This window comes from Podarcis gaigeae (assembly GCF_964106915.1).
Source record: "Podarcis gaigeae genome assembly, chromosome: 15".
NCBI classification, from domain to species: domain Eukaryota; kingdom Metazoa; phylum Chordata; class Lepidosauria; order Squamata; family Lacertidae; genus Podarcis; species Podarcis gaigeae.
The window spans coordinates 23860271-23887239 of NC_139692.1; the positions used below are offsets into that span (position 1 = coordinate 23860271).

General features: G+C 44.7%; 1 protein-coding gene across 3 annotated transcripts in view; it reads left to right on the plus strand.

Moving 5' to 3' along the window:
* Positions 1 to 293: 293 nt before the first annotated feature.
* JHY (junctional cadherin complex regulator) overlaps positions 294 to 26969 on the plus strand; it is a 35496-nt gene continuing 8820 nt past the window's right edge. The window contains exons 1-4 of one of the 3 annotated variants that reach the window (XM_083713982.1): positions 294 to 412; positions 2699 to 3110; positions 8997 to 9501; positions 24721 to 25391. In XM_083713982.1, the coding sequence (XP_083570108.1) occupies positions 2761 to 3110; positions 8997 to 9501; positions 24721 to 25391 (1526 nt within the window). In that variant the 5' untranslated portion in view covers positions 294 to 412; positions 2699 to 2760. Of the gene's footprint in view, positions 413 to 485; positions 795 to 2698; positions 3111 to 8996; positions 9502 to 24720; positions 25392 to 26969 lie in introns of those variants that run through there. The other 2 variants (XM_083713983.1, XM_083713984.1) reach the window with 2 other exon arrangements.

A 26969-nucleotide genomic window follows, 5' to 3' on the forward strand; every position in this document is an offset into this window, starting at 1 on the left:
ACAAGCAGACGAAAATTAAAAACTATCCAATTTAAAACATAGAATGCATTATCGTGGCTGCTTATTTCAATTTTCAGTTTCCAGGTGTTTCAAATTCTCCGCTGCCACCAGCTCATCTTGATCCGCAGAGACAAAAGCCGCCCAATAGTCAGCTGAGCATCCTCAGCGTCCTCCGCAATCTTGGGCGGAAGGTACCATTCCGTCCCGAGCACGTTGGTCTCTCACCACCACCACCACCACCACCACCACCCCCCGTTACGGAGGATTGGTAGCTTCCCAGAAAGAGCAGAGAGGGCGGGGCGGCGAAGGTCTGTGTATCTGTGTACCGTTGCTATGGAGACGTGGCGCTAGTGGCGCAGCGGGAGCTGCGGAGAGTAGCTCTGTGAATAGCCTGCGGCGTCGCTGCTGAAAGGTAGTTGGGGAGCAGAAAGGGAAAGGGGTTCGGGTGGGGTGGGGGGAAGCAGGCAGGTATCACTTGAGAGGAGACAGGAAGGGAAGGGGGTGGGCATTTTTCAGCATGATGCCAGTGGGGAACAAGAGCTGCACCTCTTCCGAAGTCCTGCTCTCTTTGGCCAGCTGCTGGAGGTGCAGAGAGTCCAACAGGTGTAGCAGCTTCTCCTGGATGCAGTGGCGGAAAACGCTTCCCCGGTTGAATTTCTGCCAGTCATGCAGCTATAAAATGAACCCAGAGGTGGGAGGAGGGCGATGGGCAGCTCAGAGGACACCCACCCCTCCAAGTTTGGAGGGACCAGCTTGACTCAAAGGGTTTATCACTGATCCGCAGGGAGAAAAATGTGTGTATAAAAGTTTTGCAGTGGTGGCTTGTATTGGGCTGTTGCTGTTTTGCCTTGTTGAGTTAGCTGCCCTGGAAGACTGGTGTGCTTAAGGCACGCAGTTAATAGTAATAAATAAGATATCAATATATTTAAAATTGTTGTTACAACTTATGATACCAGCTGCCTAATTGATTGCAAGAAGCAAAGGCTTGGCTATAGACTACCCCCTCTCATCCTGACCCCACATATGTGATGTCTTCTTTATTCCATTTATGTTGTGCCCTGAGACCAAATAAATATTCAGTACCCTTTTTCCAGGCAAGGAGACCTTACGACAGGGGTCAGCAACCTTTTTCAGCTGTGGGCCGGTCCACCGCCCCTCAGAGCATGTGGTGGGTTGGACTATATATATATTTTTAGGGGGGGGGGGGATGAACGAATTCCTATGCCCCACAAATAACCCAGAGATGCATTTTAAATAAAAGCACACATTCTACTCATGTAAAAACACGCTGCTTCCCGGACCATCAGTGGGCCGGATTGAGAAGGCGATTGGGCCACATCCGGCTCACGGACCTTAGGTTGCCTACTCCTGCCTTAGGATGATCAATTTACACAGCTGCTTCTGATCTAATGGTATTGCTCCCCCGCCCCCCATCAAAAAAGAGAGGAATGTGGTCAGAACCACATACTGCTTTCCTTTTGTTTATACTCCAGAAAGTACAGAGTGGTCCTTATGCAGGAATACTAACTCCTATGTTGCAGAATGGGGATTATGTACATAGGCCTAGGTGTGCCAGCCTTAGGCTGTTTGCACATTACTAGCTTAAAGTGCAGCTAGGTCATTCTTTTCTCAATTCAAATGGAAGCTGGTTTGGGGGGAGATGCATCAGAAGGCAGAATTTCACAAGGAACAACAGGATAGATGCGGGATTGATATGGACTGTGGCTAAGACGTGTACAGTAGGAGCCAATTCCAGGGGGCCATGGGTGCTTGGGCATCCACAATCATATAATTGTGGGGGCAGGGCACCCACAAAGTCAATGGAAAAAGCTGGCAGGCAGCAGTGGCGCTGCCTCCGAGACAGAAACGGTCCAGCTCCGCCCTCTACAGCCAGCAAGCAAGGCACCCTTTTCTGAGCCCAAGTCCCTCCCCACAGAAAAGGGTGCCTCTGTGGCTGCAGAGAGGAGGAGGAGGGAGAGAAGCCACCGTCGCTACAACACCGTGGACATGAGACATCACCCACACACACCTGCACATATGGTGGTGAGCACCCACAATCCTGAGGGTGAGATGGCACCCCTGCCGTGTATGATGCTTCCAAAACCAGTGATGGAACGTGTAATGGATGCAGAGGAGGTTATACACAGCCTTAGATAAAGCAATAGTAACATTTGATCACTTGTGCTTAAGGCCATTGGGATTGCTGAGGAGTCTTTGCCTACGAAAACAGGCCCATTGTTGCAAACATAAAACACAGATCAAGACTGTAATGCCCTTTTTTATATTCAGTGTTTACATGACTTGAATATACACAATTATTTAATTGTTATTGCAAGTTGCATTAGAAGGCTTGATCATTTGTCAAGCAACTTTCAGATTTTCAGACCTTCCACATTTAAGCTTGAAAACATTTTTAAAAAATTAAAAGTGGCTATTCTTGGGTGTGTGTTTTTAACCTTGAGGATTCCAGGGGGTTCTGAGCTTTCAAAGTAAAATCTTGAAAACGCTAAACTTACTTATTTTTAAATGCTGGCTTTTCTTTCATTGGAAATTTGAAGAGTTGAAATGTTCTTTGGGGATCATATGGTCCACACACACACACACACACACACACACACCTCTTTTCCATATAATTGTAAGCCATCTCAGAAACAGAGCAGACAGCAATAATTAGGATATTGCTTACTTTGTTTTACAGAAGGGTCACACACGTGAAGTGGATTTTTCTGCTCATTTTGAACTCCCCCCCCCCCCCGCACCATGAACGCAAAGAGCCCATTATCCCAAAATGGTTTAGTTCAGCCGCATGTCCATTACTCCTTTTTGGAAACGGCCTCTGAAGGATTGTCACAGAGTGACTCTGATTCTGAAAGCCTTGCTCAGGAGATTCAGTATCAGCTTGAACTTCAGAAGCGGATCCACAAAAGTGAAGAGCTGGTGGGCCAGTCTGGTGGTGAGCTGGAAGAAGACAGCTTAGATGAAAACAGCTTAGATGAAGACAGCCTGGAGGAAAAATGTCTGAGTGGAGGAGGAGGAGAAGTCTCTGATGGAGAAGAAACACAAGTTCCAAGCAGAAACGGTTCTGGAAAGGAAAACTGCAGCCATGCAAGGTAAAGCATTTGCATTTTAATATACAGGCATTCCTGCACTTCTGTTTTCGGTCAGGACAAGTTAAAAATATAAGGACAAACATAAAATGAGCCCTACTGGATCAGGCAAAGATCTGTCTAGTCCAGAGACCTGTATCTGGTATTGACTACAAGCAGACCATGAAGGTAGCAACCCTCCTGTCTCCTGAGGTATACTCTGTTTTTATATGGACGCTCCATTTAGCTTTCAGGGCTAGTGGCTGCTGAGACCTATTCTCCTTTATTTGTCTGAGCCTGATTTTAATCACATATACTGAGAAGAGTGAATGACAAGACGGTCATTTACCAAGTAATAAGTTATCACGGTATACATGTGATTTCTTGGTAAGCTGGTTGTTGTTGTCTTGCTAAGTGGTGGAGATCATTCTACTGCTTGCATGCAATTCTGTTTACATGCAGAAGTGAAAAATCAAAGATTGCTTCTTGATTACTTGTCGTTGAACATTTAGCCTGGTTTGTTTGCTCAAAGTTTGCGGGGAAGTTAGATTATACCATCTATTTATTGTGCATTGATCCTGATTTCTTTGCAGGATCAAAGTTAGGCAATGCAGTCAAGCAAATGTTATGCTATACTTTCCAGTACAATTTTCTGTCACTTCTCTTCTTCATAAAAGGTCCAATTTGGGGAGGGGAAAGAGAATTTGTTGCGCAAGAGCTCCAAATCAGCTTTAATTGCACAGCCTGAATTTTGCTGGCATGTGACTAAATTCCCATAAAAATAGTGATGGTCTAAAAGCACCCATAGAGATGAACCTCAAAGTTTTGATTACCTTTAATCTGCCAGTTTTCATTTACCTGGTCCTTTGTTTTACATATGAACTTGATTTTTTGTTTATTTTATTCCCATTTTATTTTAAGGGGGATCAGCCTAGGAACTTGAACAGTGGTATACAAATACTTCCAGGAAATTAAAAGTGCTGAAGAAAATTGCTGTATTTGTTTGCAGAAGCATTCCACTTTCTTCTAGTGACCAATATGTTCTAAGTAGAACATTCTCTTGTGTTATCAAATATAGTCGTACCTTGCAAGTCGAATGGAATCCATTATGGAAGTCCGTTCAACTTCCAAAACATGCGGAAACCAAAACACGGCTTCCAATTGGCTGCACAAAGCTCCTGCAATCAATCGGAAGCTGTGGAAGCCCTGTCAGACGTTTGGGTTCCAAATAACGTTTGCAAACGGGAACAGTTTGCGGCATTCGGGAGCCAAAACGTCCAAGTACCAATGCGTTCAGGATCCAAGGTACGACTGTAATAGAAACAGAGTTGACACACTTATTTCTTATCATAATCCAGTAACTGTAAATACCAATAGAACAGTGAGATTTAAATATTTTTTTAAGAATATTGTTCTACATATTTGTTAACTTTAAGATCACAGTGGTATCTTCAAAACAATGCTTTTAACAGTGCAGTCCTATGACATAAGAATTAAGTTTATTGAAGTCAATGATAAGTCTTCCTCCCAGGTAAGCATGTAGAGGATTGTAGCCTAAACAACACAGTGTGTCACAATCTTTATCACGGGGTCCCTAACATGTGGCCTTCCAGATGTTGTTGGACTACAACTCCCATCATCCCTGACTATTAGCCATTCTGTCTAGGGCTGATGGGAGTTGAGTTGAATTTCAACAACACAAGGAGGATCCTGAGTTTCTTTCCCATAATACATTTGTTTGCATGATGTATTGAATTGATTTTTAGCTGTGCTTGACAAAGACCGTGCTGTATTGGAAACTTGTTCTGCAAATACATACAACATTCTTATTTTATTTCTCTGGCCTGAAGACTTGTGCTGCCCTCCTTTATATTTTTAAATCACATTCTGCTCATCTCTTGGCTGGGCAATGCAAACAGTCTGCTTACAAGACTACTTGCACTCACTGGCAAGTTACCAGCTGTAAAATGGGCATAAATTCTATTGGTTTCAAGTGTGTATACAGTCCTTCAATCACATTTTTAAATGTATCTGCTTATGCTAGAAGGCTCTATAAATTTTAAAGGACTTTTGAGGATGTGCCAATGAAATAGTTGCCTTTTTTATTCAATAACTGCATAAATGCCAAATTAAAAAATTCCAGAGTGGTTATTTGTTTTCCCTGCTTACTTTGAGAGGTGCATTAACTTCCCCATTCTGTGCAAATAGAAATTGGATTTGTTGCGTGCACTGAAGGCTTAATGCTGCGTAAATGCAAAATAATTGTTGTTTAAAAGGATTAAATTAAGCCTGAATCAAAAAACGATAAACACAATCCATTTTCATGCTCCGCTTAGAAACAAACATGGCAAAAAGGAAAGAGGGTTAAATTATTAACAGTGCGCTTTCATGCACCTCCTCAATGGGCAAAGTGGCTAGTTATTGAACATTTTATTGCAAGTGGGAAAGGATGTTAATTGTGTAGGAAACATGCTCCAGCCTTTGTGGGGAAGGGGATTCTGACAGAGCACAAAGCTCTTCATTCAATGGAAATTTGATGTGATGTTCTTCCAAATTATCGCAATACGTGCTCAGATGGAGTCCATTAATGGAGACAAATATCATTCCCTGTGCCTGTGATGCTTCCTATCTGCCTCTATTCTGAGCTCGGAATTTGAAGTGGAACCCCTACATCTGTTGTTCCAGAGAGAGTCCATATAACCCTTATTCAGCAGAGAAAGCAGGGCACAGGATTACTGAGAGAGAGAGCGGCAGAGACAGAGACCCTCTTTTTGTCTTGTTTTGAAGATGAATCTATTCACCCCCGTTTGGATTCACCAGGTTGACCCTAGACAGCACGGCGCAGCAGAGCTCATGCTCTTGGATTTCAGTACAATGAGCCTTGGGAAGGATCACACTCTGTTGTTAGAAGCATTTCCATTGTTTTAAGCCCAGTGTGACATATTTCTGGGCTTATGCCACTTCAGAAAAGCTCTCCTGTGTGCATATCATTTGCATTCATGAATAATCATGGCTGGTTTTGGACCACCCTCCAGATAAACCTGCAGGGACATTAATAATGTGTTCCAGTCCCTAGCCTAGCCAGCTGCAGGCATTAGCTGAAGTCAGGGGTGCCAACTTGAATAAAATATGGGGGGCAGGTAAGCCCCGCCCCACATAATTGATGACATGACACAGTGCACACACAATTTGAATGGCAATCCCCATCAACTTTGGAGGGGCCCATCCCTCTGAAATATTGTATGGAATTGGCTCCTATGGCTGAAGTTTGGATTTTGGATTTGATATCCCGCTTTATCACTACCCGAAGGAGTCTCAAAGCAGCTAACATTCTCCTTTCCCTTCCTCCCCCACAACAAACACTCTGTGAGGTGAGTGGGGCTGAGAGACTTCAGAAAAGTGTGACTAGCCCAAGGTCACCCAGCAGCTGCATGTGGAGGAGCGGAGACGCGAACCCGGTTCACGAGATTATGAGACTACCGCTCTTAATCACTACACCACAGTAGCTCTCACTTGATATTTTACAGTGGTACCTCAGGTTACATACGCTTCAGGTTACATACGCTTCAGGTTACAGACTCCACTAACCTAGAAATAGTGCTTCAGCTTAAGAACTTTGCTTCAGAATAAGAACAGAAATCGGGCTCCAGCGGTGCGGCGGCAGCAAGAGGCCCCATTAGCTAAAGTGGTGCTTCAGGTTAAGAACAGTTTCAGGTTAAGTACGGACCTCCAGAACGAATTAAGTACTTAACCCGAGGTACCAGTGTACATGGTTGGTGTCTCCAGGCTTTTGAGGGCTCCTGGCCAAGCAAGACACTCTCCATTGGCCACCCTCAGTGAGTTGACTTCCTCACTCCCATTGCCACCTACTTGCTTCCCAGGTAGGGGGAGCCACTGAGCAAGCAGGAAGTGGCAGCTCCTCCTCCTAGTGGTCGCCAGAGCAAGAGGTCGAATGACAAATGGCGTTCAGGTTGTAATGGTGAAAAAGAGGAGCAGACCCAGGGGAGGCTTCTGTCATGGGCCACCTGTTGAGATGTGGACCCTTGACAGAGGCCCATCCATGCCAATCCTTGGCACCAGCCCTGATTGCAGTTGATCCTAGCGTTAAGCTTTTGGCCTGTATAGACATTGGCCAAAGTAGCTTTGATTTTACTCCCTCCTGAAAGACATCCAGCTCCCATTTCAGTTTGAAAAATTGTCTCACATTCACCACCCCAGGTTCTTATTTGGAAAGCCAGTGCCACATACAGGTGAAACTCGGAAAATTAGAACATCGTGGAAAAGTTCATTTATTTCAGTAATTCAACTTAAAAGGTGAAACTAATATATGAGATAGACTCATGACATGCAAAGCGAGATATGTCAAGCCTTTATTTGTTATAATTGTGATGATCATGGCGTATAGCTGATGAAAACCCCGAATTAACAATCTCAGAAAATTAGAATATTAAATGAAATCAACAAAACAAGGACTGCAAATAGAGAAATATTGGACCTCTGAGAAGTAGAAGCATGCACATGTACTTAGTACTTGGTTTGGGCCCCTTTTGCATCAATCACTCCTGCCCACCTAGCAGTTCGAAAGCACTTCAAAGTGCAAGTAGATAAATAGGTACCTCTCTGGCGGGAAGGTAAACAGTGTTTCTGTGCGCTGCTCTGGTTTGCCAGAAGCAGCTTAGTCATGCTGGCCACATGACCCAGAAGCTGTACGCCGGATCCCTCGGCCAATAAAGCAAGATGAGCGCCGCAACCCCAGAGTTGGGCACGACTGGACCTAATCGTCAAGGGTCCCTTTACCTTTTACTGCCTCAGTGCAGTGTGGCATGGATGCTATCAGCCTGTGGCACTGCTGAGGTGTTATGGAAGACCAGGAAGCTTCAATAGCAGCCTTCAGCTCTTCTGCATTGTCCTTGCCACGCCACATCTCTGATTAGTGTCAGAGAGTCTGCTCTGAGTATGACCAACTCTGGCTACATCCCTGGGTAACAGACACTGAAAGCTCCTGGTTCAAATTTTGCCTCTGCCATGAACTTGTGCGACCATACACAAGGCTTTTCTCACCCTCGCTCCATAATATGGATTTTTTTAAATTTGTGTTTAAGTTTCAGAACAGTCAAAAGAAAGTATACTGCTTTACACAGCACATGATTAAAATTTGGAATTCTCTCCACAAGAGGTAGTAATGGTCACCAACTTGGAAGGAAATCAAAGGCTGCTAGCCAGGGTGGTTGTGCTCTACATCAATGGTTGGCTTGATCCAGCAGAGCTTTCCTTATCCAGCAGAGCTTTCTTAAGTTTCTGTCTCCTTTCCTAAAAACTTCAAAGCAGTACAAGCTGCACAGGACATAAGGTACTGGAGACCAGCTGCCAGAGACCTTGATCTGAGATGTACACAGACCACCGGTGCCTTCTAATAAGTGAATTTTTAGTGTCTGCTGGTCACCATCTGCTGTTTAACAAAAATGGAGCAATTGTTTCAAGTGACTGTAGATAAGTTGCTTTCTGGTTGTCACAAAAACCATAACCTGCCATTGTAAGCTCTAAAACACCCAGGTATATTCCTTGCATCTGAACCTTAAAATTCTTATACAGTGGTACCTCGGGTTAAGTACTTAATTCGTTCCGGAGGTCCGTTCTTAACCTGAAGCACCACTTTAGCTAATGGGGCCTCCCGCTGCTGCCATGCTGCCAGAGCACAATTTCTGTTCTCATCCTGAAGCAAAGTTCTTAACCTGAGGTACTATTTCTGGGTTAGCGGAGTCTGTAACCTAAAGCATATGTAACCTGAAGCGTATGTAACCCAAGGTACCACTGTAATAGTTAGGGCCCATGACTGGGATTGTAAAATAAGAAGCCTTTGAAAATGATGCTTTTCTTGATCAAAACTTCCTTTTTGTTTGTTCCTTTTAGTAACGAAAAGGAAACAGTGGACAGTTATTCAGAGCTGAGATATAATCCCAACTGGAAGAATAATAAAAAGGCAGTAGGCTTTGTCGAATTAGATGGCTCTCCCCCAGAGGAAGACGAAGACTTGCCCGTTCTCTCCCTCAATTCAAATGGCAGCCCTTCCCAGTTCAGATTCGTATACAGGCATCGTCAGCACCAGGAAAGACCACAAAACAGACCACCTGTGTTTGACAGGGAGCTCTTGAACTCTTGTGATCAGCCTGCAAAGGTCAGCAATGGATCTTGTGGTTTGTACAACAAGGAACAGGAAGTAGTAGTTCTTTGCCATTATAACAGCTGTTCTAGTATACACAGCGACAGTTCTTCTACTCAGATGAAAGAGTTTAAACCAAGGCCTGAGAAGGACTTTGTCGAAAAGAACAAGCTCACTTTGGGACTAGCGATCCAAGAGAACAATTCTTATCTTCAGCGCCATGGTAAAAAGCAAAGGGAAGACCACAAAGGAGAGGTAGGTGAATGACCTCTGCTCAGAGCATTCTGACAGCACTTAGAAATTATTTACATGTCAATGTGTTCAAAACACTTCATGTCTCAGATTTTATTTTATTAATTTGTACTGTGTGCAATGCAATACTTGCAAACCATCCAATAAAATGAGGGTTTGCGTTCCATGAAGTTGCCCCCTTAAGCAGCTTATTTTTATCACTTTGTATTTAATAATGATGATTATGATGGTGATGATGGTGATAATAATAATTTATTTGTACCCTGTCCATCTGGCTGGGTTTCAAACAATGTTTTTAGAATGTTGTAAGCCTCCTGGAGTCCCAGCTTGGGAGAAACGTGAGACAGAAATACAATAAATAAATTAGTACCAGGACTTCCACCAGATGGGGTGCAGGGTTATGAACATATTTTTGAGATGGGGGCTACCTGGGAGTAAATCTGGTTGAACTCATTGCGACTTGCTCTTGAATAGACGTGTATAGGATGGCACAGTTTTGATTTATGTGGCAGATGACGTAGATATGCTTGCATACAAAAAACATGCATTGACTGTGAAAAGGATTTGATAAATCAAGCTACAATCTAGACAAAATGAAATCCTTTTCACAGACGATGCTTCCACCCCTACCCACTCCCAAATCAGGCATTTCCTTGAAGGATGCTCTACATTACATCAGTCCTAATCTCCAGAACTTGACATAAACTTCTTCACACACTAGGGGGCACTGAATGAATGCTTTAATGATACTTGGAGTCCTGGCAATTCCTTTCCCTGACAGCAATACAGTGGTACCTCGGGTTAAGAACTTAATTCGTTCCGGAGGTCTGTTCTTAACCTGAAACTGTTCTTAACCTGAAGCACCACTTTAGCTAATGGGGCCTCTGCTGCCTCTGCGCCGCCGGAGCACGATTTCTGTTCTCATCCTGAAGCAAAGTTCTTAACCCAAGGTAATATTTCTGGGTTAGGGGAGTCTGTAACCTGAAGCGTATGTAACCCGAGGTACCACTGTATTTGGACATGCAGATTTTGCATATGGAATTCATCTGGGCAAATATTGCTCACTTCGAATGAAGGAAGATAAAGGATGTGTTGATATGTTGATTTTTCTATATTTTCCACTGCTGCAGAATTGGGAATATGTGTGCTGTAGCCTAAAGTCATCCCACCCCACAGATTTTACCTTTAAGCACCATCTTTCCTTTAAGAATGTGCCACTGTTTCCAGTATAGCAGGTCTTTATTTTTGAAATGTGAAAAGTGATTATAATGATACATGGTTCAGTCTGTTTAGGGCTGCAGCTTGAGCAATTATGCAGCAAATTTCAAATGTACAAAACACTTTTTCTGAATAATCTCCCATAGCAAGAAGGACCCACATTTGGAACACCACTATTTTTGCTCTCATTGGTGCACCTTCTAGTAGGCCATTATTAATATTGACATTTTGCAGATGGGAGAAGCTGAGGCTAAGAGAATGACTTGCCTGAGGGCACCTAGTGAATTCCCGACAGAGGCAGGATTCAAACCCAGGGACCACTTCATTCATAATTTGGTCTCTCATGGCCCCATCCTATGCATGCTTACTTGAAAGCAAGTCTCACAGAATTCAGTAAGCCATACTGCCAAGTAAGCGTGCAAATGTTTCTTTATGCTTATGAAGCATTAGGACGGGGTGGGTGATTCTGGACTACAACTCCCATGATCCCGGGCCACTGGCCATGTTGGCTGAGGCTGAAGGGAGTTGTAGTCCCTCTATCTGGAGGGCCACAGGTTCTCCATCATTGAATTAGGGTGTGAAATTGCTATGGTTTCTTTCTTCCTTTCCCACTTCCTTTTGCATTATAACTATTTGTAATAAATAATAATAATAATCCTACGCCCATTCTCAATAGTTCTTGGTTAAAATACTTCCAGAGGTTTAAATGGAAGAGTAGGTTGAATTCTTCTGGGTTAATTGAATTATTGATCTAATGCAGAGGGGAAAGCACCCAGAAGTAAATAACTGGCAATGTGGAATGATGATAAGTGTGGTGTGGGAAGAGAGAAATTACCCACCAACAGATTTCACTTGAATACTTTGTGGTTTGTACGTATTTAGCAATCAACTCAATGGAGCTATGTTTCTTGGCATGTCAAAACGATTAATTCTGTTAGCCTCTGGAAGTTAAACCTTGGCATAACATAATACCACCTTAATTGGCACAGAGTTTGAGCAAAACCTACTCTAAGGAAATACACTTGTTGTTTGCCGGTGAAAGGTAGCAGTTAAAAGAATGAGCTTTCCTTTGGCATGTTTCTGGGTCAGCCCTCACACCACAGACAAAGTCAGCGGAACCCATAAACAGCTGAATCTAAGAAGAATTTACTGCAGAGCAGTTGAGGAGATCTCCAGATTGTATCTTGATTCACCGGTTTGTCGAAGCCAACTTAAAAATAAGGGATTTCTCATGCTTGGCAGCTTATGTGTCCCTTAAGAAAAGTATTACCTTATGAAACAATATAAATACACATGTAAACAATTAAAATAAAATCTTAGATTAGCTTCACAAGGGAATTTTGTATTTTCAACCTCTTTCATAGTAATCTGGCTACAATATGAGTCTATTTCACACACATTTCTTCCCGACTCAGTTTCAGGTGCATTTTTATGTACTATTTTGCTGAAATATTTTGCACTGATCTTTCTATTAACAGCACTGACTCCCTCTTTCAGTGTTTATGGGTCCCATGGATGTTGTCTGTGGCCTTGCCTTTGTGAACACTATAAATAGTAGACCATGGGTAGGCAGACTAAGGGGGCCTGATCCGGCCCAATCGCCTTCTAAATATGGCCCGCAGACGGTCTGGAATCAGTGTGTTTTTACATGAGTAGAATGTGTCCTTTTAATTAAAATGCATCTCTGGATTATTTGTGGGGCATAGGAATTCGTTCATTTTTTTCGCCAAAATATAGTCCGGCCCCCCACAAGGTCTGAGGGACAGTGGACCAGCTCACTTCTGAAAATGTTTGCTGACCACTGTAGTAGACAACTCCACCCGCCTTCAGCTCCTACCATTTGCATTGAGAGGGAGACTTCCAATAGCACTGTCAAAGCCACCCGAGGTCCCAGCTCACAAGAGACCAAAATCCAGTCCAAGTTATATACAAAAGGTTTTATTGAAGAACATTGTTGTCGTTACATCCAAGCTCCGTGGCTCAGCATCTGTTACCCTTAGATGTTTGAAGTCCCCTCTGAGTCAGTCCCGCCCCTGCACCAGCTTAAGAGGCTTGTACTGCTCCACCTTTTCCTCTCCTTCCTTTTCCGCAGGGTCTTCCTGCCCCCCTGTGCTCCCTCCCTTCGGGACTCCCCCGAGGCTGAGTCTTCTGACGCCTGCTCCCCCCTCCTTCGTGCTTTGGGACCAGGCTCCTCCTCAGGGCTCTCCTCATTTCCGCGCGCCTCCACATTTGAACTTGGCGCGCGTACGTTGCTTCTGACCTTCCTTTCGACCGTTACGCTACTCTCGGTACTACACTCCTCCCCTTCCTGCAGGACGTTCTGCTCCGAACTCCTTCCCCTCTCTGCTCCCTGTTCTGCTCCTTCTGACACACTGGTAACTCCACCCCCTTCACTCCGTTCCGACGGAGAGGCCGGTCCCGATCTCCAACCCCCACTGGGGATTCCCTCTTCGTTCCCCTGCTTCTGACTGCTTCCCTCTCTACTGCCCCTTGGCCTGACCAGGGGGGCTCCCTTTTGGGAATCCTCGGATTCACTTGACGGACTCACTGACAACCTCGGGTCATCGTCGTCCTCTTCCTCGTCACCCTGGGACCCCTCGCTCTCTGTCCCTGAAACCCTGACAAGCACTAACACATCTTTGCCTCTAACCACTCTCCTGGAACTCCGTATGGAAAAGTGAGCATAGCTAGCAGAGAACATATAAATTGCTTGGTCCCTCCTCAGCCAACTTGGTAAAAGGCTAGCATTAATTTATTTTACTAGCCTTCTAAGAAGTTAATAGCCTGCACATCCTCTCCTCTGCATCCAGCCTGAAAACAAAGGTTATTTAGCCCAGTGTTTCCCAACCTTGTGCCTCCAGCTGTTTTTGGACTACAATTCCCATCACCCCTTGCCACTGGTCTTGCTAGTCAGGGATGATGGGAGTTGTAGTTCAAAAACAGCTGGAGGCACAAGGTTGGGAAACACTGATTTAGCCTCTTAGCAGACTAGAACCAATTTTTGGGGGGGCGGGGGGGTTGGGCAGGATTCTCCTAACAAGCCCCATCAAGCAGAGGCCCTACGCAAGGACTTCTGCTTGTGCAATTGGGCTTTCCTCTGCCTTAGCACCCCCAAAATTGGCTTTAGGGGGAGTCGGGAGAGTGTCCAGAGCAGCGCACAGGGAGAAGAGGGTGGAATTGTCCTGACTGGCAAGCCAAAATGCTTGCAGAGGTGGAATGTTTGTCATGGCGCAACATTAAATCCTACCCTTAGTAGTGTTTGGGGGCTTATTTCCAAGGCGACACTCATGGGAACTTATTTAATTTGTTAATTGCAGCTGCAGAGCAGGGGCCGCGTTTTTTGTTTGCTTGCTTGCTTTTGGACCTGCTGGGAGGAAAGGGTTAATCCATCTTCTGCTCCAAATCTGGGCTTTCATCAGCTGCTATTTACATCGGGGAGGGGGCAGATAAACACAACATTAAACCACATGTAATTTGACCTTGAGTGTCCACCTGAAAGATGCACATCTAAAAGAATGTAATGTGCAAAGCAGCCTTAAGATTAGGTTATCTTGGAACAGTTAGCGGGGAAAGCTATATAAATGCTAATTATAATTATTGTTGCTACTCCCGTTGTTGTTAAATGGGTATACATCTGCGCCAGGCTGTACAAATCTGGGCTGAAGTGAATGTTTCCCTCGTTCAGATCGTATTTTCTAAAGCATCAACTTCTTTTGCAGTGCTGCCTGATTCCCTAAGAACCCGATGATGAGTTTCTTTGAGCACGAGAGCGAAGTAGCGGGGCCTATCTAGCTGAGCTGTGCTCATACTGAGTTTCTTTTCCTCCCTGTAAACCCCTTACTTCAAAGCGAGGAACATAATGTACGATTTTTTAATGGCTCTAGACCAAGGCACTCAGACTCTCTGTGCACTGTGCCTTACCTCCGTGTAAACACCTAATCAAGATTGCCTGCGCTCCAACAATAGCAGCCAAATGCAATTCGAGAACCACAAGCCTTTGAAGTCCTCCCTGCAAAGGCCGGTTTTCTAGTCCGGGATAATGACATCTCATGATTGCTGCCTTTGTTGTATCTTTTCAGCAGAGAAGCAATTACGGGCCTCAATTTAACAGAATAGACATTACACAGCTTATGATGCTCAAAATGCAATTTCATTTGATCATTTTCTCAATTTGATTGGCATTAATAGAACAGTTCGCTTCCAAAAAAAAAGAAGAAGAAGGAAGGAAGGAGAGTGGGTCGAAGTTCTGTCCTGTTCTTCTTTCAAAGAGATAATGCAGAAGCATGCTCTTACCTGCCCGGCGCACCGTGCGGCTTGTGGCGCTACCAAAACATTTTTTCTCCCAGCAGCCAAAATCTGTCCGTCTCCGTTTGTTCTGGAAGAGCTGAGCTGTCGGGTGGCTTCTCAATATTTTTAAACTGCCCTGTGGTGCTGTGAGGGCTGATAGGCTCAGCCATTAATTAGTACTTGGATCAATGTGACTCAGCAAGAGGATTAATTACATGAGCTGAAGACCCCTGAAAGTTATGGTTCTGAATTTCCCTTGGTTTGATATGGCTACCCAGCTGCAAAGTGCTATCTGCCTTCCTGGAGCAGCGAAGGCAAATGGGGTCAGGCCACCAATGGCTGCGCCATTGCTCCTTTTGGGTCATTCTCGGCTGCATGCTATGTTTGCTCAGCACATTATTTCTACCCATAGCAGGACCTCACTGAGCATGCTTTATATCAGGAACAGCCAACAGGGCGCCCTCCAGATATTGCCGAACTGCAACTCCCATCAGCCCCCAGCCAGCCTGGCCCAGGCAGGGGTCAGGGGTTAACAGCGGTTGTAGTCTGACAACATCTAGAGGATGGAACTCTCTCAGGACAGCACCATGGAAGGGCGTTTTGCTGTACCTAGCTTCCTTATTTATCCAGACACAAACACGTTAATTACTGTACAGCTACAGTTCAGGCAGGACCTAAATGAGAGGTGGGGGGCAGGGGACTGTAATTAATTTAGCCTCCTCCTTAGAGTGTAATGCAAAAAGGGATTGGAACAATACGAGGCTTAAAGGGCTCATTTGGTCTCGTGCTCTTAAAATAAAAGAGAAATGCAGTGGTAATGCTTGCAATTGAAAGAGGAGTTAGGATTTGCAAGATTAATAATTAGGGGCATGTTTAAAGGAGCAGCCAACTCATGCTGTAGATAAACAGATTGTGGCCCAAACCACCTCACAAGGGGGGGAGAGAGAAGGGGCAAATGTCTGTTCCCCATTCGTTGTTTGTTTGTTTAAAGCATCTTCATCCTGTTCTTAAGCCAAAAAAAAGGCTTACAGATGTCACTGATGAAATAGTCTCGACCCTCAGGCTTACAACCTAAAAGTCATGACATAAAAGGAAAAGCGACTCGGGAGGGAGAAGGGGGCAAACAAGGGCTGCTTCTTAGGTTGAAATCCACCCACCCCCTTATTCTGGGCTGTGAGGCAGGATAGGAAAATAGGAAGCTCCTTTATACTGAGCTAAGCCCATTGGCCATTCAGCTCAGTATTGTCTACACTGGCCGGCAGCTGCTTTTTAGGGTTTCAGATAGGAGTCTCTCCCAGACCTGTTTATTTTATTTTTAACAAAATGTATATATTGTCTGATTGTAAAAAGCAAACAAACCTCTAAGCAGTTTACAACATTATAAAAGAAAACATTAAAAATTATTGGTAAAAGTTAATTTTAAAAAAAACGGTTTGGGAAATTTTCAAAATATGATTGAAATCAGCGGTAGCAAAAAATAAATGAAGCACGTATAACTTCTGCCTATGAGTTTCTACATGCAAAGCAGATGCTGTACCACTTTCCCATTTCCCCTTACAGTATCCCTTCCCTTGCTTCTGCCAGCTTAGCTGGCTTTTGAACGGGCAGGAGGCATGCTTGCAGTACCTCTGCCAGTGGAGTCGGGCAGAAGGCCCTGAAATGGAGGGTTCTTAGTATGGGACTGCACCAGCTCAGAATCCAATGGGTCCTGAGCTGGTCTCACAACTGGCACTGGCCAGCATCAGACACAGTTCGGGCCTGATCCATAGCTGTCAATCTTCCCTTTTTTTTTTGCGGGAAATTCCCTTATTCCAGTGCCGTTTCCAGCTGCTTCCTGCTGCTATCCCAGATTGTGAGATATCCCATAGACTGTCCCTGGGACAGGTGAGGCTGCTGATCCCTTATTTTCGAGGCTGCTGATCCCTTATTTTCAAATCTGAAAGTTGACAGCTATGGCCTGATCACTGTGCAGCGGTGGACCTTGGGGGTCTCAAATTTCAGTGCCCCACTGCCGCTCTCCCTCCATTCTACATCATAGTTGTGGCACCCCCCTGTGGCACCTCTGAGACTCCGTGCCCAGTGCAACCAACCCAGTCGTGCTCCCCTGAATCCACCTCTGCACTGTGCCAGCATGGAGATGGCGCAGGGATCAGGATCCATCTGCCTGCCCCAGACTTCATCACTACCACTGTTAAGTGGCCATTTTGCAGATGCAGCACAGCCTTGGAAGCAGGGAGTTAAGATCAGAGGTGGAGGAGAAATTCAGTTCAGTTCTCTTTCAGAGGTAAACCTGCATCATTCTCGCTTTCTGAAGCCGTACCCAGACTGAAACTCTGCTATCCTCCGCAATTCACCCTTCACTGAATTTTGTAACACTGTTCTCCAACCAAACAACATGTATAAAAATGCATATATTTGGGCAAATGTTGAATATGTGAAGGAGAGCTATCACAGGATTGGTCATCTGTCATGGATGCTTTAGTTGAGATGTTCAGGGAAGTTTTTAATGTGTGACATTTTAGTGTATTTTTGGTCTTTGTTGGAAGCCGCCCAGAGTGGCTGGGGAAACCCAGCCAGATAGGCGGGGTACAAATAATAAATTATTATTATTATTATTATTAGGCCTGAATTGGAAGGGTTTGGACTAGATGGTTCTCAGGATTCCTTCCAACACTATGATTCTATGAATATTATTATTATTAATTCAACTCACAGTATATACCACCCTATACCCGGAGGTCTCAGGGCAGTTCACAACAAGACCACAACATAAAATCAAATCAAAAGCAATAACCCAATAACCCCCCCCCCAAAGCCACATTTTAAAATGGTGTTGGATGTCAATAAGGTCAACCAAAAAGGTAAAGGTAAAGGGACCCCTGACCATTAGGTCCAGTCGTGGCCGACTCTGGGGTTGCGGCGCTCATCTCGCTTTATTGGCCGAGGGAGCCGGCATACAGCTTCCGGGTCAAGATCAACCAAAGTCCTGGTTAAAAAGGAACTTTTTTTGCCTGCCGCCTAAAGGTGTCTAATGAAGGCACCTGGCGAACTTCTCTGGGGAGAACATTCCATAGACAGGGAGCCACTGCAGAGAAGGCTGTTCTCATTTTGCCACCCTCCAGACCTCTTAAGGAGGAGGCAAACAAAGGATGGCCTCAGAAAATGATCTCAGGGACCGGGTAGGGAAGAGGCGGTCATGCAATTGTTGACTCTTGAATCAACATTCAAATTCAGTACTTTTCAACTGGGTCAGTTTCACCCATGAAAGTCTCTTCAGAGTGCATACCCTCCAACATTTCTCCAATGAAAATAGGGACATGTTGATGTTGTTGCTGCTGCTGCTGCTGCTGTTGTTGTTGTTGTTTTACCCCTGGAAAATAGGGACACTTGGAGGGTCTGTGAGTGTTCTGATGGATACAATAGGGGCAAGTGGTATTGTATAGGGGAGCTCTGCCCCTAATCTGTCCACATTTTTTAAAACGGTATTTCAAGAGCCCTTGTATGTATAGCTGTATCTGGCAAAGACTCTCCCCATATGATGGCTTTGAGAAAGGCCATTTCTCTCTCTTTCTTTCTTTTTAGTTGGATTGTGTGCTTGAGATTATGCTGTAACCTCTTGAACATACTGTTTTGAGTTTCCAGCTGCCCGCTCTTTAGGAGACAAGCCAAGGAGGAATGTTACGCTGCGACAGTAAAGCGATGCAAGTTTTTCTTTGCTGAAAAGTGAATTTTTAATTTTTCCCCCTTTTTTCTTTTTACAACGCCGCTCAATGCACCCAAGCAGGAAAGCGATGGCCAGCTCACCGCTTGCCTCCGTCTCACGCCGAGATTGTAGGGCTATAAGCAATATTTGGCTCTGCATATAAACACTAATCACTAGAGAAAAGGTCTGGCTAACAGGTTATCGTCTTGTCACTGGGAGCTGGGATTCCCTAGTGCTAAAGCTTTTACTAAAACATTCTGCTCTATATGTGACTTAATACCTACCATTAAGCAGTTATTCTGAGTGCATACACTCTGTCTCCAATGCAAGTGTTGGACACAAAGGAACCCTGGGGAGACTGGAGGATGAAATGGAGGAGTTCAGTGCGGACAAAGATTAAATGGATTGAGAACGGCTTTGTGCGTTACCTCTGGGGAGTCCAGCGTCTCACCTCATGAGGAGTGGCACCTGAGGCCTTAACTGGAACTTGATGAAGCTTTAACTTTTCCCCCCGCAATCCATTTTGAGTTTGATGGTTCTTTAAAATGTTGAGGGAGACCTCTTAGCTCCTATTCAGACATTGACTCAGCCAGGGTCAGCGCTGCCATTAGGCAAAGTGAGTCAGGCGCCTCAGGTGGCAGTTGCAGAGGGGGCTGCAAGTGAAGAGAGCTGTTTGTGTGCTACATAGCCTGCCTGCGCTCTACCTTCGCTTGCCTGTTGCCCTTGAATGAGGCCCTCTTTTATTGCCGCTGTCAAAGTCAGATTCACCTGCCAGCCTGGTTGGCGATATATATATATATATATATATGCAGGTTTTGGTGTCCTCGGGTGTCTTCCCGTGTAAAAGTTGGGGTGTCTAGGCGACGTTTCGACGAGGTCTCACTCGTCATCTTCAGGCTGGTGCTTTTGGCTTCTTGTTACTGGAACAGAGCGGGATCTCAATGTTTGAGTTCCTATAAATACTGTAGAGGGGGTGTGGTGTCTAGCCTCCAATGTTCTGGGCAGAGAGGAAGTTCCCAGGCTAGTGTGCCTTTTCTTCTTTTGTTCCTTAATTACTTGAGAGATACCTTGAGTGATTTCTTGAGTGATATCCTGAGTACCACTTAGGTGGGTCATTAGGTGTGGATTAGTTGCTAAAGTCTTTGTGTCTTGACCTCTTGAACTTTGTGAAGAGTTTTCCTGAGAAGATGGCTGTATTGCACTTAGTTGTGCTTTGGCTTGGCTTCGTGTATAGGGGCGAGCTGTGGTTTTGTGGCTTGTGTCAGCCAGATCTGTGTAGGGATTGCAGGGGGGTGCAGCATCCGGAGGTGCCACCATGGATTGGCTACTGGATGGTGTCAGTAATTCATCTGTGGAGAGGGTCTGGGTTTGGGTCTGGTGTGGTTGATTGGTGTTGGCGTTCTGTGTGCCTCTGGATCTGGTGTCAGTTTTTGTGGGGAGGGCTAATTTCCAGATGTCTGGCAAGCGGGAAAACTCTTCACAAAGTTCAAGAGGTCAAGACACAAAGACTTTAGCAACTAATCCACACCTAATGACCCACCTAAGTGGTACTCAGGATATCACTCAAGAAATCACTCAAGGTATCTCTCAAGTAATTAAGGAACAAAAGAAGAAAAGGCACACTAGCCTGGGAACTTCCTCTCTGCCCAGAACATTGGAGGCTAGACACCACACCCCCTCTACAGTATTTATAGGAACTCAAACATTGAGATCCCGCTCTGTTCCAGTAACAAGAAGCCGAAAGCACCAGCCTGAAGATGACGAGTGAGACCTCGTCGAAACATCGCCTAGACACCCCAACTTTTACACGGGAAGACACCCGAGGACACCAAAACCTGCATTCCTGTACCCGTGAAAATCTACGAAAGCAATATATATATATATATATATATATATATATATATATATATATATATATGATTTTCCACAATGATAGCAAAAACCACAAAGCAGAGTGGTACACAAAAACAGAAAAAGAAAAAAGGGAGGAAATAAACAGATAAACAATAACAACAAACTTAATTCTTCACAAATCCAACCTTTTAAGCATCTTAGTTGACTTCCTCAAGCCGCTCCCTTCTAAGTTTCCTTGTAGTTAAAAGTAACAGCTTTCCAATATCATTATTAAACTAAAACAATTTCCAATTATAGTCCGTCTTATTCTCTTTTCTTAACATTATAAATCTCATTTATTTAATTATAACTTAATTTAATCCTAGGCCTAGTTGTTTTCTTTCAAGTAATTTCTAGTTTTTTATGTTACAATATTTATTCAAATAGTCTTTAAATTTCCTCCAGTCCTCTTGGAACTCCTCATCTTTCTAGTCGCGGATTCTTCCAGTCAGGTCAGCTAGCTCTGAAAAGTCCATCATCTTCATCTGCCAATCAGCCTGGTTGGCTTTTGTACATGGAAACGGGGGAAGGTGCCATCCTGTCCTTTACATGGAGGAGCAAAACACCTTGGACTAGCCCAGAAGCAGTCGATTGAACTTTTGCCCTCATCACCCTGAACCTAAAGCAATGTTTGATGTGGGCACAGAACAGAAGTCCATTCCCCCAAAGGCCAAATCAGGCAGTTCTACCCCTGGGGGGGGGGGGAGGAAGGTGAGCTTAAGATAGGAACACAAGGTGAGCTTGCGGGATCAGGCCAATAGCCCATCTAGTCCAGCATCCTGTCCCCTTGGTGGCCAATCAGATGCCTGTGGGGAACCTGAAAACGGCATGAGTGCAGCAGCTGATATTCAGAGGCATCCTGCCTTTGGCAGAGGAGGTACAATGCTGGTATGATTCAAACTATTCCAATATAGACGTTTGCATGAAGAACACACAGAGCACACATTAATTTTCATGGCACAGTGGCAGAAGCAGCATGCCCTCTTCCTGATGCCTCAGGTCAGTCCTCGATTTGCTTCAACTTGTTGCCTTTTCTAAACAGAAGTGTTACATCTCTTTGGTTGGTAGGGCTGTTGGAGAATTAAAGGAACTTTGGCTCATCAGTTATACCAGGGCAGGTTGTAGCTAAGTGGTAAGGCATTCGCTTTGTGTGCAGAAAGCCCCAGATTCAACCAGTGGGATCTCAGGGTAGGGTAGGGTAGGGAAAGGCTGCCAGTCAGTGTGGACAATATTGAGCTGTGTGGACCACTGGTCTCACTTACTATAAGGCAGATTCCTATGTTCCTCTGATTAAATTTGCATATGAGCAAAATGAAGAGTTCTGAAGCAGCTTCCTTCTTTATTTTTAGTTGATCACATTTGTGTCATTTAGTATGTGTGGATGTGGATGGTAAGGGCTAAGAATTACTAAGAGGAGTCTGTACTTTACTTTTTCTATTTGCCTTTTTTTGTAGCTCCTATTTTATTGTATGATGAAAAACTTTAATAAAAAATCTCCCAGAAAAAAGAATTGCCTTTTAACATGGCACTGACCATCTGTCAGTTTTACAACTGCTAGGTCACCCTGACCTAGCCACTGTGATCCACGCAACGGTCACCTCCAAACTGGATTATTGTAACTCGCTCTATGTGGGGCTGCCCTTGAGAGTAACCCAGAAACTCCAGCGGGTGCAGAATGCTGTGGTGAGACTCTTCATGGGGTCCTTGCCGCGGGAGCACATTCACCCAGTGCTATACCAGCTGCACTGGCTCACGGTGGAGTACAGGATCAGGTTTAAGATGCTGGTTTTAACCTTTAAAGCCCTATACAGCCTAGGACCCTCATACCTACGGGACCGCCTCTCCTGGTATGTCCCACAGAGGACATTACGGTCTTCAAATAAAAACATATTGGAGATCCTGGGCCACAGGGAGGTTAGGCTGGCCTCAACCAGAGCCAGGGCTTTTTCTGCTGTGGCCCCGATCTGGTGGAACGCTCCGTCACAAGAGACTAGGGCCCTGCAGGACTTGACATCTTTCCGCAGGGCCTGCAAGACAGAGCTGTTCCACCAGGCCTTTGGCCAAGGCACAGTCTGACCCCCCTCCTTCTGTAATCCTCATAGAACTCTAGCCCAATGGTTGCCATTAATTTGATTCTGAATTGATTTTAGAATGTATTTCAATTAATTGACTGTCATTTTATGTAAACTCTGCTATTTTTATTGTTGTTAGCTGCTCTAAGCCCGGCTTTGGCTGGGGAGGGCGGGATATAAATAAATTATTATTATTATTATTATTATTATTATTATTATTATTATTATTAAGAACTAAAAAGGAGGAATTAAGAATCTGCTGACTGATTAATTAATTAAGTTTGAAAAGAAGTAAAATAGTTTATTAGTCTAACATTGTTTGGTCTAATGTTGCTGTTTGGTGATTTTGGCATTATTGTGCCATAATAGATTTGTTACTTTTTAGGGTGCCCCAAGACTTCATTTTTTTAACCTGATGTTTTTGCACTTATAATTATACCCGAGTCTTCTTCATCTTAGGGAGGGAGGAGGGTGTTTGTTTCTAAGGAAGATTGTACCAACACATTATTGCCTTGTTTATTTTAGGATGCAGTGGAGCACAATTAACTGATGCAGAAAAAATGTAAAACTCTTCTGAAATTGAATTATTGTTATTTTTCAATTTCACATTTTTTCCTGAGCCTGCAAGTACTGTGCTGGAAGGCAGGCAGGAAGGGAGCAGTCCTTGAACTTTAAGAAGATGACCGCTTACCACACATACACTTAATTTGTCCTGGTCAAACAAAATCCAATCTGCTTCTTTTTCATGAAGTAATCGTTTTCTGCTTGTAACATATGTAGTTCGCATGAACTGATAATCTTGCAAATGTTCCTGTGCAGAACCATTAGATGCAAAAATGCCATGCATTGATTGCTTACTACTTGTGTAATACTTGAGGTATACACAGTGGTTAAAGCTTGTTTACATGGTACTTGGAGGGAAGGCGAATGCCTTCATTTTGACTCTGGATTGAAAGCAGCCAAGGTCATGAGCAAAGCATGCATTCTTGACAAGCTATGATGCTAACTCTTTTGAAGATTGAGGCACCAAGGAATATTAGGGCGAGAGGGTTCATCAGTATTATCACAATTCCAAATTTTAACAGGCACTAGTAAAGTTGGCCAAGCCTGCTCATGACCTGATGTTTCAAAGCAATGAGTCCTTGAGCACCTCAACTTTGTTTAAGATCATGGAGTTCCACTCTCCCTATCTACCTCAGTCACAAGGTCTATGAGCCTTCCCCTCATTCCTGTTTGGATTCGATTACAGCCTCTTTGCCCATATCCCAGTGGGTAGGCATGGTTTTATATGAGTCTTTGTCTACAGTGGTACCTCGGGTTACAGACGCTTCAGGTTACAAACTCCACTAACCCAGAAACAGTACCTCGGGTTAAGAACTTTGCTTCAGGATGAAAACAAAAATCGTGCTCCGGTGGCGCGGCAGCAGCAGGAGACCCCATTATCTAAAGTGGTGCTTCAGGTTAAGAACAGTTTCAGGTTAAGAACGGGCCTCCGGAACGCATTAAGTACTTAACCTGAGGTACCACTGTATTTGTATTCTATTTCTTTTTATTCGATTATCCTCTTCAAGAGCTTCTCCCATTTCATCACTACAACCTGAGAGATGGTAGATTATCCTAAAGCCATCCAACTAGCCTCTCGGCTGACCAGAGATTTGGACCCGGGTCTCCCTGACTCAATTCCAAAACTCTCTCCACTACAACACATTGGTATCAAATTTTATTTGATAGGTACATGCACAAAAAGGACCCATCGCCATCCAGGTTTAGGGCAGCTGTTGCATATAGTGTGGTAGTCTGCATGGTATAGCAGTTAGTGTGTTGGACTAGCACTGGGTTCCAAATCCCCACTATGCTGTGGCGTTTTCACTGGGTCAGTCATGCTCTCTAAGCCTAACCCACATAACAATCCCTCCCTTGGAGAGGCTGGGATAAAGATGTCATAATAAAGAAGCGTCGCTTGTGTTGCTTGCCAGCATTTTCAAAACATGATTCTTCATGAATGCAATATATATTAAGTTTCACGATAACTTTGTTTGCTTGTTTTAGGCTCACCCATACCAGTGGCCCGAGACGGGCAGAACAGACCCAAGCCAAGCTGCATCCCCAAAAGAAAGCTCTCTCCAGCATCCATTGGGAGCCCAAGTAGAACTAAGAAGCCAGTATGGTGGATGTCACAATCTGTTAGAATTTGAGAATGCTTGTGCAGATTCCAGCTCTTATAGAGAAGTGCCTGATTTGGAGCAGGACGCCAGACGTCCGTTGCATCACAGGTTGCATCCAAATCCATTTGCCGCTCCTTCAGCTGCCAAGAGGTCTGGTCAGGACAGCCCGTTCTCTCTAGACTCGGTCAATGTTGTTCATCGGGATGGCAAGCAAAATTCCATGAACTTGACCTTTGCTAGGAATCCTCTTCAGCCAAGCTCCTACCAGAACTTCACAGGGTTTCCTTCACCATGTACTGGTGAAAAGAAGAAGTACCGATGTGATCCAGAAAACGCTTCTGGGTCCCACCACCAGTATCCCTATAGGCGTACAGTTTCAGAGCCTCGGTCTACCGCCAGACATGGCAAGTGTTGGAACCTCGTAGGGCACAAGAGCTTTTCAGGTGCCTACAATGCTAATCTTCAACAGCCTGTAAACAGAGAAGTTTTGTCTTGGAACCCCAGACAGATTTATACAAAGAAGACCCTCGGCAGCTATGTTTCTGGTAACTCAGAGTAAGGATGCAGGATAATCAATATTATTAAAAGAGTCAGAGAATCAAGAGAGCATTGTAGATATATACAGGGCCGTCTTAAGCATTTCTGGCACCATGGTGCAAAGATCCCTCCGGTCCCCCCCCCCCCGGCAACTCCAAAACAAGGGATGGGGTGGTAGAAAATGTCCTCTGCCTCCCCCACCGCCCCGATCCCTGGCGTGGCGGCGGTGATTAAGAAGGAAAATGTGCTGGCAGACATGCGTGGGCACCCGAGAAGGCAGCCCAGGAAGGCTACACACCACCTTTTGCCAGGAAGCAGGAGGAGGACAGCGACAGGGAGCAGGGCAGTCTTTAGCAGATGCAGAGGCTTGGGAGGGAAGCTTCCACCCTAAGCCTCTGCAGGGGTCGCTCTCTTCCTGCGGAGGCTTGGGAAGGAAGCTGCATGCCCGCCAGCCATATAGTTGGTGGGGTGCAGCTAGCGGGCATACAGGGAAAGGGGAGGCTGCCGGCAAAGCCGAGCAGCTCCCCCACTCACTAGGGCGCCCCTGAGAGGCCGGCGTCCTGGCGCAACGAACCCCTAACACCAATGGGAAAGACGGCTCTGGATATATAGCTAGTATTTGCTCATTTTCTCTTGATTTGTGCCTGAAATTGCCATGAATACAGACTGTGGTCCCCAATTAGTACATAACAGATACTAACTTTTCCGCCGTATTGCCCATGTTTTTACCTATATAATTGTCTTGCAAATACCTCTCATCCACTGTAAGAGCTTTTTTCTTAAAAAAATATATTTTGTTGTGCTGCTTCTAGCATTCAGCATGCATCTTCATCTCTCTTTCACACACACACACACACACACACACACACACAGGCTTTGTTCTCCCACTTAGCAGCCAGGTGAGTGGGGTAGGCTCACTCATTTGTTTTACAGCACAGAGAAACTTATTTGGTTGTGCTATCACATGGTACTTAACTAGCCAGCCAAAGCCTTCACCTTGACAAAGGAACTGGTTTGGCAAGCTTGCTCTTATACATTCTATCCCACCAAATACAGGATTGCAGGTTCTGAAATGATTCCATCCAGACTGACCTCCCAACTCATAGTAGTTTGTCTGTTTTTCCAACCAGCTGTCATCTTAACAGACTGCTTATTTCCACACTCCACTGCAGTATATACCATAGAATCATAGAATCCTAGAGTTGGAAGGGACCCAGAGGTCACCTTGTCCAACCTCCTTCAGTGCAGGAATCTTAACTCAGGCATCCATGACAGGTGGCCATCCAACCTCTGTCTTAAAATCTCCATTGAAGGAGAGTCCACCACCTTCTAAAGAAGTCTGTTTCACTGTCAAACAGCTCTTACTGTCAGGAAGTTCTGTTGGAATCTCCTTTCTTGCAGTTGAAGCCATCGGTTCAGATTCTACCCTCTGGAGCAGCAGAAAACAAGCTTACTCCATCTTCCATATGACAGGCCTTTAAATAGTTGAAGATGGTTATCATATCTTCTCTTAGACTCCTCTTTTCCAGGCGAAACATACCCAAGTCCCTCAACTGTTCCTCATAAGGCTTGGTTTCCAGACCCTTGGTCATCTTG